Source organism: Trichechus manatus, unplaced genomic scaffold (assembly GCF_000243295.1).
Source record: "Trichechus manatus latirostris isolate Lorelei unplaced genomic scaffold, TriManLat1.0 scaffold00087, whole genome shotgun sequence".
NCBI lineage: Eukaryota > Metazoa > Chordata > Mammalia > Sirenia > Trichechidae > Trichechus > Trichechus manatus.
This window is the reverse complement of record NW_004444023.1, coordinates 6,600,937-6,616,856: the sequence shown is the minus strand read 5'-3', so window position 1 is coordinate 6,616,856 and position 15,920 is coordinate 6,600,937. Positions and strand designations below refer to the sequence as shown.

Here is a 15,920-nt window from a genome sequence, read left to right as displayed (position 1 = left end):
ATGAATAGAAAAAAATATCTCTCTTTTAAGAGTATTGGAAAAAAAAAAAAAAAACCAAACCCATTGCCACTGAGTAGATTCCAACTCATGGTGACCCTATAAGACAGAGTGGAACTGCCCCATAGGGTTTCCAAGGAGTGCCTGGTAGATTCAAACTGCTGACCTTTTGGTTAGCAGCTGTACCTCTTAACCACTATGCCACCAGGGTTTCTAGTTTAAGAGAATAGAAAACCTGAAAAGAAAGTGGGGAACCATCAGGCCAAAATTTTGGGAAAAGCCTGGACCCAGAGAATTAAGCAGACTATCTGAGCTAAAATGCTGGCTTTTCCTGGTGGCATTTGCCCATACCGAGGCCTTGGGAGTAAAGGTCAAGACTCTTGACTTCCCAAGGTGGAAAGTTCATGGGAGACCTTCCCCACATTGAGATTGGATCAGGGTAAGGGTGAACTAAAGAAAACCAATGACAAGATGATCTGAACAGCAACCAAAGAAAAGAGATTACCTTCAAAAGAAGAGCAGTTTAATGAAGAGCTGAGTTATCAGTAGCAACAATGGATAGCAGAAGAACACAAATATTATCCTTAATATCAATTTAGGATCTATACTCAGAGAACATATAACTCAAAAATGAGAAAGTAATAAACATTTTTTTGAACAGATAAATGAGAGAGTTCACCCCCTACAGATAATTAAAAGATAATTTTAAAATTCTTGATAACAATAACAGGTAAATCCACAGGGAGACAACTGTGTTTTACATTTTCTGGTACCTACATATTACACCTCAGTATAAAGAAAACAAAAATCCTCACAACTGGACCAATAAGCAACATCATGATAAACAGAGAAAATACTGAAGTTGTCAAGGATTTCATTTCACAATGTCCATGGAAGCAGCAGTCAAGAAATCAAATGATGTATTGCATTGAGCAAATCTGCTGCAAAAGACCTCTTTAAAGTGTTAGAAGCAAAGATGTCACTTTGAGCACTAAGGTGCGCCTGACCCAAGCCATGGTATTTTCAATCACTACATATTCATTGTCCAAAGCTGGACAATGAATAAGGAAGACCAAAGAATTGACACATTTCAGTTATGGTGTTGGCGAAGAATATTGAATATACCATGGGCTGCCAGAAGAATGAACAAATCTGTCTTGGAAGCACAGTCAGAATGCTCCTTGGAAGAGAGGATGGCGAGACTTTGTCTCACATCCTTTGGACACGTTATCAGGAGGCACCAGTCCCTGGGGAAGGACATCATGCTTGGTGAAGTAGAGGGTCAGCAAAAAAGAGGAAGACCCTCGGTGAGATAGACTGACACAGTGGCTGCAACAATGGGCTCAAACATAGCAATAATTGTGAGGATGGCACAGGACCAGGCACTGTTTTGTTCTGTTGTATATAGGGTTGCTATGAGTTGGAACCGACTCAACAGCACCTAACAACAACAATGTAACAGTAATTATGTTAAATACAAGCGGACTAAATGTTTCAGTTAAAAATAGTCAGCCTGGATTAATACTCTAACTATCTGCTCTTTACAGTGTTATTTTTGTTAGATGCTGTGGAGTCAATTTTTGACTCATAGTGACCCCATGTGATAGAGTAGATCTGTCCCATAGGGTTTTCTAGGCTGTAATATTTATGGGAGCAGATTGCCAAATGTTTCTGCTGTGGAGCCTAGCTGGGTGGGTTAGAACTGCCAACCTTTACATTAGCAGCTGAGTGCTTAACCATTGCACCACCAGGGCTCCTTACAATTGACTCATCTAAAGCCTAAGTATAGAGAAGGCATACACAGACATTCTCATGTGATACGTGGCACTCCAGAACAGGAAATGTTACTCTCTGTTCAATAAATGGTGCTAACACAATTGGATATCCATATGCAATAAATGGGAGTACCTGGGAGGTGCAAAGGGTTAATGCACTTGGCTGCTAACATAAAGGTTGGCAGTTCAAGCCCACCAAGGGGTGCCTTGGAAGAAAGACCTGGTGATCTACTTCTGAAAAATCAGCCATTGAAAACCCTATGGGGCACAGTTCTACTCTGACACACATAGAGTCGTCATGGGTAGGAATCAACTCGATGGCAACTGCTTATGCAATAAACAAACTAACAAACCAAAAACTATCCTCTCCACAGGTCGCCACTCAGCTTTTCATTCTTAATGGTGGCCTTACTAGCTTGGTAGTTCCCTAATACACCTAGGAAATTCATTGGGGGAATTTCCTCCTCTAGGGGCATTCCAGCAGCAAGCACTGAACAGAATCCACTCCCTTACCAATATTCAGCATGTTGAGTGTCCACTAGAAGTAGAGGCTCCTGAAGTAGTTGGAGATGGTGTTGAGGGCTGGCCCATGGAGCCATGATCCTAGTCCCTTGAGATTCCCCCTCATGTGGGGGTCTGTCCTTCTGCCCTCTGCTCCCACCACCAATCCTGGGCTCCAAAGACAATGGCCCATGCCATTTCAATAGAAAAACTTCCCAAATGTGTACCATCCAGTCTTCTGGTTTCTTTTGGGAGCCAGAGTAAAGGTGATTCGGGAGCAGTGTCTATGGTGTCTGTTACGCATGGATTACAATCCCGGCCCAAAATGTGCATCACTGATGTGAGACGCTGTGAAGGTCATTTACCACATTGAGTACTGGTTTCCCACTCCATGAAATGAGAATGATCCCTCTCTGAGTGGTTGTATTTGCTCCTAAGGTTGCTGTAAAAAGTACCACAAACCAGTGGCTTGTAAGTACAGAAATTTATTGTCTCCCAGTTCTGGAGGCTAGAAGTCCAAAGTAAGTGTGTCAGCAGGGCCATACTCCCTCTGAAGGCTCTAAAGGAAGATCCTTTCTCATCTTTCCCAACTTCTGGTATCCCCAGGAATTCTTTGGTTTGCAGCTGCAGCATAATTCCATCCATAATTCCTGCCCGTCTCCACATTGCCACCACCTTCCCTCTGTGTCTGTCTCTTCTCCTCTTTTATAAGGACACCACTCGTATTGGATTAGGGGCCATCCTACTCCACTATGACCTCGTGTTAAATTAACTGATAACATTTTAAAACATTCTACTTCCAAACAAGGTCATGTTCATAGGTACCAGGGGTTATGACTTCAAAATATCTTTTTTTGGGGGGAGGGGCAGAATTCAATGCATAACAATGGTTGTGAGGACTGAATGGGACAATGTATAGAAAGGCACAATCTGGCATGCAGGGAGCTTCAGTGAACATCCATCTTTTTCCTAATCCCTTATCCAAGGGGAGATGCAGGCATGGATTTGCTATGTAAAGTGTGGTCCGAGGACGAGCAACATTAGCATCACCTGGAGCTTCAGCAAATACCTTGTCCTTCCCTGTCCCTTAGCCAGGATGGTACCACCAGTTCAGAAGAACGATCCTTAGGCCAATAAGAGGAATAGAAAACAAAAACAAACAAAAAACAGAGAGACAAGCCCAGGCCACTCCGACCCCTTCTTTCCAAGAGAAACTCAGCCTTTCCACAGCCCCTCTAACTAGGTGTCCTGCTGGCCTGTGTCTGTGAATTTGAGATTTGCAGCCGAGTTGAGAGTCCCTGGGTGGCGCAAACGGTAACTGAATGGTTGGCGGTTTGAACCCACCCAGAGGCACCTGGGAAGACAGTCCTGACGATCTGCTTCTGAAAGGTCACGACCTTGAAGATCCTATGGAGTTCTACTCTGCAACACATGGGGTCACCATGAGTCAGAATTGACTCTATGGTAACTAACAACATAGTTGGGAGTTTCCTGAACTCAGAGCCTGGCTGTGCCCCAGCACCAAGGACAACGTCAACTCAGCTGTGAGGGGCTCCCCAGGTCTAACTTGGTGGATGGAGCGCCCCCTGGGGCAGAGTCCTGACCTGTCTCAGATGCAGAGGTCAGAAGACTGAGGGCTGGTGCTGGTCAGAGGGCATCCAAGGTCTTCCTCCGGCTCCCCCTGCAAGCCTGCACCCCTATTCTAGGGAAGAGGGGACTTAGACAAGGCATTTCTCATAGGCCTCTGGGTTTCTTGCCCCTCAGAGCTGTCTCTACCCTCGCCCTCCCCAGAAAACCTTCTCTGTGTAGGTCAGACTCCTCCCCTCACTTTCCAGTATGTTGATATTTCGCTTTTGCTTTTAATCCGTTCCTGTACTGTCATGGAGCTCTAGATGTCAGAGAACATGATTTTCGGTCCTTTTCTGTGCCTGGCTATATATGCCATGTCCTGAGTCAGCGCAAATGAAGGAATAAAGTATCAGGAGGCTGGTTGAGGAGGTACCTTTGGAGCTGATGGGTCACAGAAACAAATTCTAAGTTATTTGCACACGAAGGGTAAGTACTCAAATTGGGAAAAGAATCCTATGACCTCAGTGGACCACAAGATAGAGTTGTCATGAAGAGCAGAGCAGACCAGGAAAGGTAAAGGAAAGATGGTGGTGGGGTAAGGAGAGAGAGATTTGAAAGATACCCTAAAGAGAGGAGGTCTCCTGGGGGCTGGAGGAACTGTTCAGAAGTTAGGGGAACTCATTCTGAAGGTGTGAGTGTAAGACTTATGGGAAATCCAAGAAGTGGTTGAGAGCCACATACAGGTTATATCCCCTCCTGAACCCAAACCGACACCAGAAGCCCAAAAATATCACACCCAAGTCTGCAGGTGAAGCCAGGGCCCCAGTTCTCAGTCCCAGCCTCTGACCATAAGGTCCACCCGCCCTCCCTTTGGAGATGAATTCAAGTTGAGCCATACCTTCTTGTGTGACCAGGTCTGGGCTGAGGACCAGAATATTTTGTTTCAGGTATATCCCAGCTCCCAGATACTCCTGCCCCAGAATTTACAAGAATTATAAGTGAACAGAGAGAAACTGCAACTCTATTCATTTCCTGGAGGGTGAGGGGTAGAAAGCTGTTGGGGTGGGGGGCAGCATCTCATGGGGAACAACATGGGATGGACCACCCTGACAGGTTATCACTAGACCTGGGATAGCCTTTCACTTTCCTGGTAGTTGTTTAGATGAACAGGAGGGTGTTATGGATTGAATCATGTCTCCCCAAAATACGTGATATGTTGTAAATCCTAACCCCTATACACGTGCACAGGGGGCCCTGGTGGCACAGTGATCAAGAGCTCAGCTGCTAACCAAAAGGTCAGTAGTTCGAATCCAGTAGCCACTCCTTGGAAACCCTATGGGGCAGTTCTACTCTGTCCTATAGGGTCACTATGAGTCAGAACTGACTTAATGGCAATGGGTTTGGTTTATACATGTGGATATAATCCCATCTGGAGATTTACGTTAATTGGGTCATATCAGTGGAGGATGTGTCTTAAACCAATCACTTTAGAGATAAAAGGAGCAGGTCATGCACAGAGAAGGAGGGACAAACGGGGGATACAGGCTACAGGAAGCTTGCCAAGGAACCAACGAACAGAAGCTGAAAAGAGCCAAGGACCTGAAGTTGGAATTCTAGTCTCCTAAACTGTCAGAAAATAAATTTCTGTTCATTAAAGCCACTCACTTGTGGTATTTCTGTTATTAGCAGCACTAGGAAACTTAGACAGAATTGAAGCTCCTGATAAAGAGAAGGGTTTGGGGCAGCCCAATCCAGAACTAGTCTCTAGCTGTCTGCTCCTCCCGAGGCTACCCTGAAGTTCGTAGTGGCTGATCTGATGATGTCAAGGGGTCCCAGACTACCCCTCCCAGCCCAAGATACTGCTGCTGCCCCTCCTGTGTGTCAGGGTAAGATGGCTGCCTGGCCTGGGAGGTGGGGGGAGGAGGAGAAAGCCAGGGAAGGCTACTAGGAGGACCCTGGAGGATTTGAGTAGGAAGATGGGAGAGGGAGGGCATCCCTGACAAGGGAGCAGCCCAGCAAGAGCTTGGAAGTGGGACTGAGAAAACCCAGTCTCACCAAGGGTCAAGTGGGAAGCTTCTGGGCCTCACACCTTCCTGGAACCACAGGGCAGCAACCCTGAAACTCTAAGCCCCATGGTGGCCAAACCTTAACATGAACAACCAAGGCTTGTTGCCAGGTGTCATCCCACTCATCCCACTCATCCTCTATGTATAATAGAATGAAACGTTGCCTGGTCCTGTGCATCCTTACAGCTGTTGGTATGTTTGAGCCCATTGTTGCAGCCACTGTGTCAATCCATCTCATTGAAGGTTTTCCTCTTTTTCACTGAACTGACCCTTTAGTTTACCAAGCAAGGCAGCCACCATTTATTGAGCACTTTATCACCAGTGGTTTGACGCTTTGCTGGGAGGTTTTGTCTATTTCCAGAGGAGGAAATGGAAGATCAGAGAGGTTAAGTCACTGACCCAGGCTCACCAGGTCAGCCTCCAGAGCCCAAGGTCAGGGGAGCCAGCTGCTCCTCATAGGTCACAAGAGACACCAGGAGAGTCAGGTGCGCGTGGGAGAGGGCAGGGTTGGGGAGAGGGGCAATATCACAGTCTCAGAGCTCTGGAGTCAGGCAGGCCCCATTCGGCCCCTCTCCAGGTGGGTGACCTTGGGCCGGTTACTGCACCTGTCTGAGCCTCGTTTCACTCACTGCAGCTACAGCCAATACGGTCGTGGCAGGATGAAGAGATGGTGCCTGGAAAGAGCTCAACGCAGCACCTGCTGCCTGAGAAGCTCTTGAGGAACAGTCTCAGGGTGGTTACTGTAAAGGGGGTGTGGCCACTAACTCAGGCGATTTTGCTCATCCCACTACAAGCAAATAGGACATGAAGTGCTCGAGAAGGGTGAGCACCACCATGAGCGCCTGGAACCCAGCAGAGGCACCAGGCAAGCAGCTCCCTAATCCCCACTCAGGAATCCAAGGTTGTTTAACTCCCTACTCCTCCAGACCCAAAGCCTGGTGGCGCAGTGGTTAAGAGCTTGGCTGCTAACCAAAAGGTCGGCAATTCTAATCCACCAGCTGCTCCTTGGAAACCCTATGCGGCAGTTCTACTCTGTCCTATAGCGTCGCTGTGAGTTGGAATCAACTCGCTGGCACTGGGTTTCGTTTGGGTTTTCCCTGACACTCAGGCGTCTGGGCCCCAGCCCCCTCCTCTTTCAGACCCAGTAGTCTGGGGCCCCAGCATCTATAAAGATACAGGCAACTGGTCTCCATCTCCGTATCAACACGGAAGCCAGGCAAAGGAAAATCGAGTTTGTCTGCAGTGTTCACAGGCCTCCCTCGCCCTCCTAGGCGTGAGGAACCCTGCCCGAACACGCCAGGCGCTAGAAAGCGGGAAGGGCCGCAGAGGGAGGCGGCTGGGCCCCGGCCCGCGGTGCCTCCTCGTCCAGGCCCCTGCGGCCTTTGCCGATGGCCAGGCGTGGCCGGCCGCGGTCCAGCCCGTCGAGCAGCGTGCAGGCCTGGCAGAGCGGGCGGCTGGCCAGCGCCCGGCAGCAGGTGCAGGCGCGGGGACGCGCGGGCTGCGCGGCCGGGGCCAGCGCCAGGCGCTCAGCCGAGTGCACGAGGTCCAGCACCACCGACGGCCGCACCACCTCCAGGCGCTTGAGCAGGTCGCGGGCGTGGCCGCGGAAGGCCTCGGGCGCGTACACGCACTCCTCGGAGAAGTAGTCCAGTCGGCGGAAGTGCGCGTACAGCACCACCTCTTTCTGCGAGGCCAGCTGCAGTGGGCGGCAGCGGGGCAGCGCGCCTCCTTCTCCCGGCGAGCCCAGGCCTCCGCCGCGCGCCAGCCGCCCAGTGTCGCCCCGCAGAAAGTTCATGAGCACGGTCTCCGCCATGTCGTCGGCGTTGTGGCCTGCGGGGAGAGACGGGAGCGCGTGAGGTGGCCGCGGGTGGAGGCAGCTGCTGGTCATGGAGACCCCCAGGCACCAAGGGGCGGCCAGGACACAGATGGGGAGTAGGTGGGGGTGGGGGGCGCCGGTCATGGAGATCCCTAGGCCCCTGGGGCAGGCAGGAGACAGAGACCAGGTGCAGGTGGGGGTGGTGGACACGGGTCATGGAGACCCCTGGACACCGTGGGACAACCAGGACAGAGATAGGGAGCAGGTGAGAGGCACGGAGGGGGAGAGCAGGTCATGCAGACCCCGTACCACTGTGAGGCGGCTAAGTGGAGGCTGGAGGCAGACTCAGCTAGAAATGAGAGCGCAGCACACACACAGCCAACTTGGGGGCGCCCTCATCCTGCTGCAGACCAGGCCCTGTGCTAGATGCCCTTTCATGTAGCAAGTAGAAGTGCTTTATGCTGCAAATACCATTTCAGCCTCAGTTCAAACTGTAGTTCCAACTGTGCAGAAGTAAAAATGGTCTTTAATGGAGATTCTCAAGAGGGTTGATTTTAAGTGCCTCTGAGAATGTGGATCATGGTGTTTTAAAACACCAGGGAGAAAGTGAATATTTACAAACCAAAACTAAACTCATTGCCGTGGAGTCAATTCCGACTCATAGCAACCCTATAAGACAGAGTAGAACTGCCCATAGGGCTTCCAAGGCTGTAATCTTTACGGAAGCAGACTGCCAGATCTTTTCTCCCGCAGAGCAGCTGGTGGGTTCCAACTGCCGACCTGTCGGTCAGCAGCCCAGTGCTTAACCACTGTGCACCAGGACTCCTTATTTACACACCAGTCACCATAAATTTAAGCTAAATCTACACTTACTCTAAATTTTGTCATTTTATACTTGAGCCTACATAGTAAAACACAGGTCGTTTTAAAGCTTCTCAAATTGGCCATCCACCCTCTCCTTGGGGCCTTGGCACAGCTGTTTCCTCTGCCCAGAATGCCCTCTCCCCCAGCCTCCTATTCATTCTTCATGTAGTTACCCACTCAGCCTCCAGATGTGAGCTCAAACACTCAGGAAAGACGTCTTAAATCTCCACCTTTCTCCCTTCACTGTGTGCTCTGGTTATAAGCTTACAAAGTCTGTGTCATTTCCCTTTGTGGCACCTGTTGTCGTCGAGTTGATTCCAACTCATGGTGACCCCATGTGTGCAGAGTAGAGCTGTGCTCCAAAGGGTTTTCAATGCTGTGACCTTTCAGAAGCAGATTGCCAGGTCTATCTTCTGAGGAGCCTCTGGGTGAGTTTGAATCGCCAACCTTTTGGCTAGTAGTCGAATGGATATGAGAACTGAGCAAGAGCAGGGACTGCCTCTGTCTTGTGCAGCATTATAAGAACATTTATGTAGGCAATCCGCGGGTCAGGAACATCTGACTTATGGACAACTCATACTTAAGAATGGGCTGCCATAAAGCCTATTATATTAAAATTTTGACTTACATGCAATAGTTTGTGATTGTGACGCTCATGAAAATACTGTGTGGTTTGAAAGTGTTTCTTAAGTGTTTTATATGCATAGAAAGGTAAAATATATACTATATACTTAGACAAACATTTGACTGACTGACACTAAATAAGAACCTTATGTACCTGATCCAACTTACCTACAAATTCGATTTAAAGATAGACTTAGGAACAGATGTCTTGCATGACCTGGGGACTGCTTGTAGTGTTTCTTGTTCTTCAGAATCTGGTCTAAGTGCTTTATACATGATAATCCATCTACCTCTCAACAACTCTAGGAGCTTGATAATATTAATATCCCCATTTTAAAGAAAAGGAAACTAAGGCACAGAGAGGTTATTTGGCTCTAAGCCACACAGCTTGTATGTGGTACACAGTGTTATTGTGTGCCCTTGAGTCGCTTCCAACTCATAGCGAAGCTATAGGGCAGAGTAGAATTGCCTCATTGGGTTTCCTGTGAGTTGGAATCGACTCAATGGCAAATAACAATCTTTACAGGAGCAGATCACTAGGTGGGTGCACCACCAGGGCACCCCTGGTGTAGCAGGGTATAAAACCAAAACCCTTGCTGGCAAGTCGATTTTGACTCATAGAGACCCTATAGGACAGAGTACAACTGCCCCGTAGGGTTTCTAAGGCTGTCATCTTTACGGAAGCAGACTGCCACAGCTTCCTCCCATGGAGCTGCTGTTGGGTTTGAATCGCCAACCTTTCAGTCAGCAGCCAAGTGCTTTAACCACCGCGCCACCAGGGCTCCTTATATCCGAGTATATTAGGGTACGTAGTAAATGGTACCAAATAATTATCTGTTGAAGTAATGATTGAGAGAGAATTAAAGAGTCAGCAGGGAGAAAAAGCTGATAAAAAGGAGTTAAGAGACAGTTGCATTTCAGACTGGAAATGGTTTCTGAAGGAAGACAGCCCTCACAACCCTCCCTTTATGAAAGACACAAAGAATAACATTTTTTTAAGGATGCAGAGAACCACAGCCCCAGCCTCTAGAGTAGCCCCTCTATCCCACTGTTTGTCAATGTATGTGTACAAAGATGAGGACAGTGATACTCAAAAGCTTCCGTCGCCTGCCCCACCCCACACAGGGATGGGCACATCCTAAACCCATAAACATTCAGTGGGCTCTAGCCCCATACAGGCGCGTGCGTATAATCTGGGCTTCTTATCCGGCTCCCGCCCTTAGGACATGCCTGGGTCTCCTTAACCACTTCTTGGGCGTGCACTCTTCCGCTCCAAAAAGCTTCCCCAGTATGCGTCCCAATCCCCTTCCCGTGCCCCGCCCCTCGCCCTTGTACGAGTCCCATTCCTTCCCATCCGACTCCGCCCCTCCTGCTTCCGCGCTTGCGCTCACCCGTCACGATGTGCGTGGCTCCCACAAGGCGCGCACCTTCCTCCAGCGCTCGGCGCCGCAGAACTCCGCAGAAGGTGCAGCAGGCGCGGCTTCGGCCCGAGCCAGCCGTGCTGCGTGCCACGGCGTCCATCGTCCAGCCCCCGAAGAGGTCTGCGTAGGCCACGACGGTGAGCGGGAGCTCCCAGCGCGCCGCCTGGCGCCGCACGGCAGCCAGCGCAGCATCACGGTAGCCGCCGATGCCCTCGTCCACGGCCACGAGGCGCAGCGAGACCCCCAGGCGCGGCGCCAGCTCCCGGAGCACGTGCGCCAGCACCGTGGAGTCCTTGCCGCCCGAGGCGCCCACAGCCACCACGGCCCCGGGGGGCAGCAGGCGGCCCGCCAGCACTGTATGCAGCACCTCGGCCTCGAAGGCGGCACAGAAGCAGGCGCCGCACAGCGCCTGTCCAGAACGCGGGCGGCGGAGGGCGGCTCGCGCCGCGTGGCAGGAGGCGCACGGTGGCGCCGGCATCGCGGGGGTCCCCAAAGGGCGGAAGGGGTCAGCTTCTCCTGGACAGGGAGATTAGTCAGGTTACCCGTGGGTTTTGGATTATGGGTTCCCCGTCTCCAGAGAGTCCACCCGGATAGCCCCACGTTGGCCCGAGTAGGCCCTGGAGAGGTGGGCGTGGGAGGAGCAGACTTCTGGAGAGGTGACGGGTTATACGTGAGAGCATCACCACCTTGCACCCAGCTCCTTCACAGGGCTGGAAATAGTGACTTTGGACTCATCGCTCTACTCCCTAAATCTAGAGTCAACCAGTACTGGAGTCCACCTCCTGAGGTCATCAGATCAAGTGCCACCCCTGCTAGAAACTCAGCTTGGCTCCCCTCCCTAAGCCCTTGGGTGTTTGAGGCCCTGCGTGGTCTGGCCCCACCCAAACCATTTGGGCAGACTTCCAGCAGGTCTTCCAACGCTTCACACCTTTGTCCAGCTGTTTACATTGCCTGGAACACTGCCCCGGACATTGTGCAGGCCCGACTCTTACCTTCAAGTCTCATTTTAAACTCTTGATTCATTCAGCAAATAATCCACTAAATTCCTCCTCTCTGAGCGCTGCGGACATAGCAGTGAACTAGACAGGAAAGGCTGCAGCTCTCAGGGCACTAATATTCTAGTGGAGGAGCCAAACCATAAGTAAATAACCAAGACTGTTGCCAAATATGAGGAGTAATATGAAGGAATTATCCCAGGTGATGTGACTGGTGGCGCAACAAATAAGCACTCAGCTGCTAACCGATTCATTGGTGGTTCTAACCCACCCAGTGGCTCCCCATGGGAGAAAGACCTGGTGATCTGCTCCTGTTAAAAATTACAGCCTAGAAAATCCTATGGGGCAGTTCTACTGTCACATGGGGTCGCTACGAATCCAAAATCAAGTTGACGGCACCTAACGACAATGATGTGACTGCGAGGGAATGGAGGGGTGGCAAAGTCAGGAAAAGCCTCTGAGCCAAGGCCAGAAGGATAAGGAACCAGCATTAGATCAGAGTGGGAAGAATGTTCCGTAAAGAATGCAAAGTACTTGAAGGGCAGGGCTTGGCTAAGTTTATTTGGAAAGTGTTGTGTGGCTCAAGACCTCAGAGGTGTTAAGGCTTGGAGGTTGTGAGAGTGAGGAATTTGGATTTTATTCTGAATGAGATGGGAACCACTGGAAGGTTTTCAGCTGTCAAGTGACAGGATCTGATTTATAGTTTAACAGGATTCCTTGGTCTGCATGTGAACAATCTGTAGGGAGGGTGAAGGGTGGCAAAGGTAGAGAAACTGTGGGGCTTGGAACTGGTTATTCCACTCCCTGCTGAGAATTTGCATTTCACATAAGAATCTCCTGAGGGATCTTAAATTTTAACAAGATCTTGTTAAAATGTAGATTCTGATTCAGTACATCTGGGGTGGAAATGCGAATCCCAGCAGGGGGTCAAATCAAAAATAACCGGTTTGAAGTCCTGAGAGAAAGAGGAGTGAGGATCTGCTGCAGTGATCCAAACCAAAACCAAAACCATTGTCATTGAATCGATTCTGACTCACGGTGACCCCATACGTTACAAAGTAGAATTGCCCCATAGGTCTTTCTTCTGCAGACCCGCTGTGTGGGCTCAAATTGCCAACCTTTAGGTTAGCAGTTGAGCGCAAACCGTTTGTGCCACCCAAGGACCTTGGAATGAACCAGGTAAGCAATAATGGTGGCTTGGGCCAGAATGGGGAGCCCTGGTGGCACAGTGGTTAAGAGCTTGGCTGCTAACCAAAATGTTGGCAGTTCAAATTCAGCAGCTGCTCCTTGGAAACCCTATGGCGCAGTTCTGTTCTGTCCTCTAGGGTCGCCGTGAGTCAGAATCAACTCTATGGCAAGGGGTTTTTGTTGTTTGAACCAGAAGGGAGGTGGTGAGAAGTGGTAGGGTTTGGATCTATTCTGTAGGTAGAGCAGATGAGGCTCACGAAGACTTGGGGGAGGGGTGTGGATAAGCAATACAGGACTCAGGACAACTTCAGGTTTTGGCCAGAACATCTGGAAGCATACTGGACCCACTTGGTGGGTGGGGAGAGGGCAAAGGATTGTAACTTTAGGGCACAGAATCTGGAATTTCGTTTGAATATGTTAGATTTGAGATCCTGTGCCCTGGTAAGTCTTTGATGAACCCTGGGCTGGGTCTGGGGAGCCCTAGTGGCGCAGTGGTTAAGCGCTTGGCTGCTAACCAAAAGGGTGGCAGTTCAAATCCACGGGCTGCTCCTTGGAAACTCTACTGTGTCCTACACGGTCGCTATGAGTCAGAATCAACTCGGCGCAACGGGTTTGGGTGTTTTTTGGTTTCAGGCTGGGTGTAGCGTCTCCTCTGGGCTCCCATACAGCTGCCTGAGCACCCCCGCAGACCAGCCCTGACAACTCTGGGTTCTAACTAGGACAGAGAAGGGTGCTCTCGGACCGCTCCAAGTTTGGAGGGGCAGGACCGGGGAGTCAGAGGAGGCCGCAGTGTCCAAAGCGGCTCTACAGGGTCAACAGCTGCCTAGGCCACTAAAGCCCGGAAGGCCGTGGGGAAGACTGGCGTTGGGGGATCACGGAAAAGCGTGTCATCTCGGGGACGCCTACCGGGCTGCGTGGGAGGGCAACACGGAGACCCTAGACTCCTAAGCGTCATCTTGAGAAAGGGCCAGTACCAACCCGCCGTGGGAGGGGATACTCACCAGGGCAAAACACGGCGCGTGGACAACCGGAACACGCTGGAACGGTGAAAGGACTACGATTCCTAGAAGGCTTTGGGTCTATCCGCCTACAACTCCCAGGAGTCCATGCGGCGGCTCGGCCCAAAGTGCTTACCGTTCTGGGACAAGCTGGGCCTACAACTCCCTGCGAAGTTTGCGGCGGCGCTACGCGCTTCGTCCACAACTCCCAGAGTGCCCTAGGACAGCCCCGCTTGTTTCCGGTCTGCGCCTGCGCGTGAGCGCGTGTAGCGTCTGAATCGTCTGCGCAACCTGTCGCTGCGCGTCCGTGCAGTTTATTCCAAAGACGAAATGGCTATGTTCAGATTTTCTGTTTTTGTGGGAGTACGATAGGGTTTGAGATGCGGGTGGACAGGCTTTGGGGTCTGAAGGGGATCAGGGATGTGAAAAGGAGAGAGCGCGTTCGCCGGATAGAGTCCAAGGGTTGAGCCGTGTCGCGAGGGGATGCAGGGTCGGCTTTTGAGCGCGCCACCTGCAGGCGTGGGGATTGTATGCGTGTCCAGACCGAAGGGCAAAGTCAGTTAAGGGAGTGTGTGGGCTAGCGTCTCCGCCTTCGCGTAGCTCTGGCAGCGGTATGTAGATCTCTATTCACGCGCTGGGCTCGGGTCGTGAACACAGTGGATAGTGCGCAGGCGCCGCTTGGTAACATGTACTCTCCCTCTGCCAGTAGGGGTTGAAGACAGAGCTCGGAGTGGAGGGCAGGTGAGACGAAGGGTTGCCCGGAGCACAAACCCCAGAGAGCAAGGAACAGAGAACGCCCAAGAGAAAGCGCAGAGCCCGCTTCCCAGGTCCCGTCCCTCCAAACTGCTCCCTCCTGCATATTCTGAGCCTCCTGTCTCTACCCTTAGAGGTGCTTGATAGAGAGGGTCGAGGATGAAGGGTGACAGGGACACAGGCCTTTCTGTGGGTGTGTGAATCAGTTGTGAGCGGTGAACTCGGATAATCGGGGCTCATTCATTTAATAGTCATTTCCTGAGGCTTACTGTGTGCCGGACCATGTCTTCTGGGGACACGTGTATCAGGTCTTGTCTCTTTCCAGAGCTTCTGGCCTGGTTGGGGAGGTACCAGAAGTTGGGGGTTGCAGGAGCCAGAGGCCACAAGCACTGCTAGTGAGAAAAACAACACTTAATGAGCAGTTGGAACATGCCAAACGCTGTGCTTTGTACTTTCCGTGCACGGTTTCCTCATTTGTAAATTTGGGATAATAATAGTACCTGCCTCATTGGGTGGTTGTGAGGAGCAAATGAGTTAACATGGAAAGTGTTTAGAATAGTGCTTAGTCAGAGTAAATGTTCAATAAATTTTTATTATTTTCATCTCATTTAATCCTCATAATCAGAGATGGCTTCCTGCTCTGGGTGAGACCTAATTTTTAAAGCAAGTGGTGAGATGGGAGTTTCAAGACCCCAGGCAACCTACAATCTAAGTCAGTGTTTCTCAACAGAGGATGATTTTGTCCCTCTAGGGAACATTTGGTAATGCCTGCAGACAACTTTGGGGTTCTACTGGATTCTAATTTAGGTCCCCAGAATCACCAGGCACAAAGCCTGGTACAGAAGGTGCAAAGTGTTCAAGGCCATTCTTGATCTGCTCCTAGTTTATCCCTCCTTTACTATTCTCTGTTACCTCAACCCCAGTGAACACAATGTTGTGGGAGGTGGTGGTTAAGGCTCTGGCCACAGTGCCTAGTTCAGATCTGAGCTACCATCTCCTAGTTGTGTATCATTGGACAAGTTACATCACCTATCTAGGCGTCAGTTTCCTCATCTGTAAAATAGGATTAATTATAGTACAACCCTCATGTTAGAACAGTGGTTCTCAATCGTGAGTGATTTTGCTCCCCAGGGGATATTTGACAAATCTGGAGATGTTTTTGATTGTCACAACTGGGCATAAGGGGTACAAGCATCTAGTGGGTAGAGGCCAGGAACATTTCTAACCTTATAACACACAGGTCAGCTCCCACAATAAAGAATGATCTGGTCCAAAATGTCAATAGTATCGTTGAGAAACCCTGGGTTAGAGGATGAAAAATTATGCTTCTTGAGTGCTTAAATGGCCCATGGC

General features: G+C 50.4%; 1 protein-coding gene across 1 annotated transcript; it reads right to left on the bottom strand.

The window, feature by feature from the left end:
• Positions 1-6,504: 6,504 nt before the first annotated feature.
• CTU1 (cytosolic thiouridylase subunit 1) lies at positions 6,505-11,111 on the bottom strand. Its single transcript, XM_004381862.2, has 2 exons — positions 10,604-11,111; positions 6,505-7,738 (listed from the first exon to the last, which is right to left on the bottom strand). The coding sequence occupies exons 1-2, from the start codon at positions 11,109-11,111 to the stop codon at positions 7,212-7,214; spliced, it is 1,035 nt and encodes a 344-aa protein (XP_004381919.1). The 3' UTR covers positions 6,505-7,211.
• Positions 11,112-15,920: the final 4,809 nt, after the last annotated feature.

Bases quoted from the DNA above. Each gene is read 5' to 3' on its own strand.
- CTU1 (XM_004381862.2), bottom strand. From the start codon at position 11,111: ATGCCGGCGCCACCGTGCGCCTCCTGCCACGCGGCGCGAGCCGCCCTC. The intron at 7,739-10,603 runs GTGAGCGCAAGC...CTCTCCCCGCAG, and splicing joins AGCCACGCACATCGTGACGG to GCCACAACGCCGACGACATG.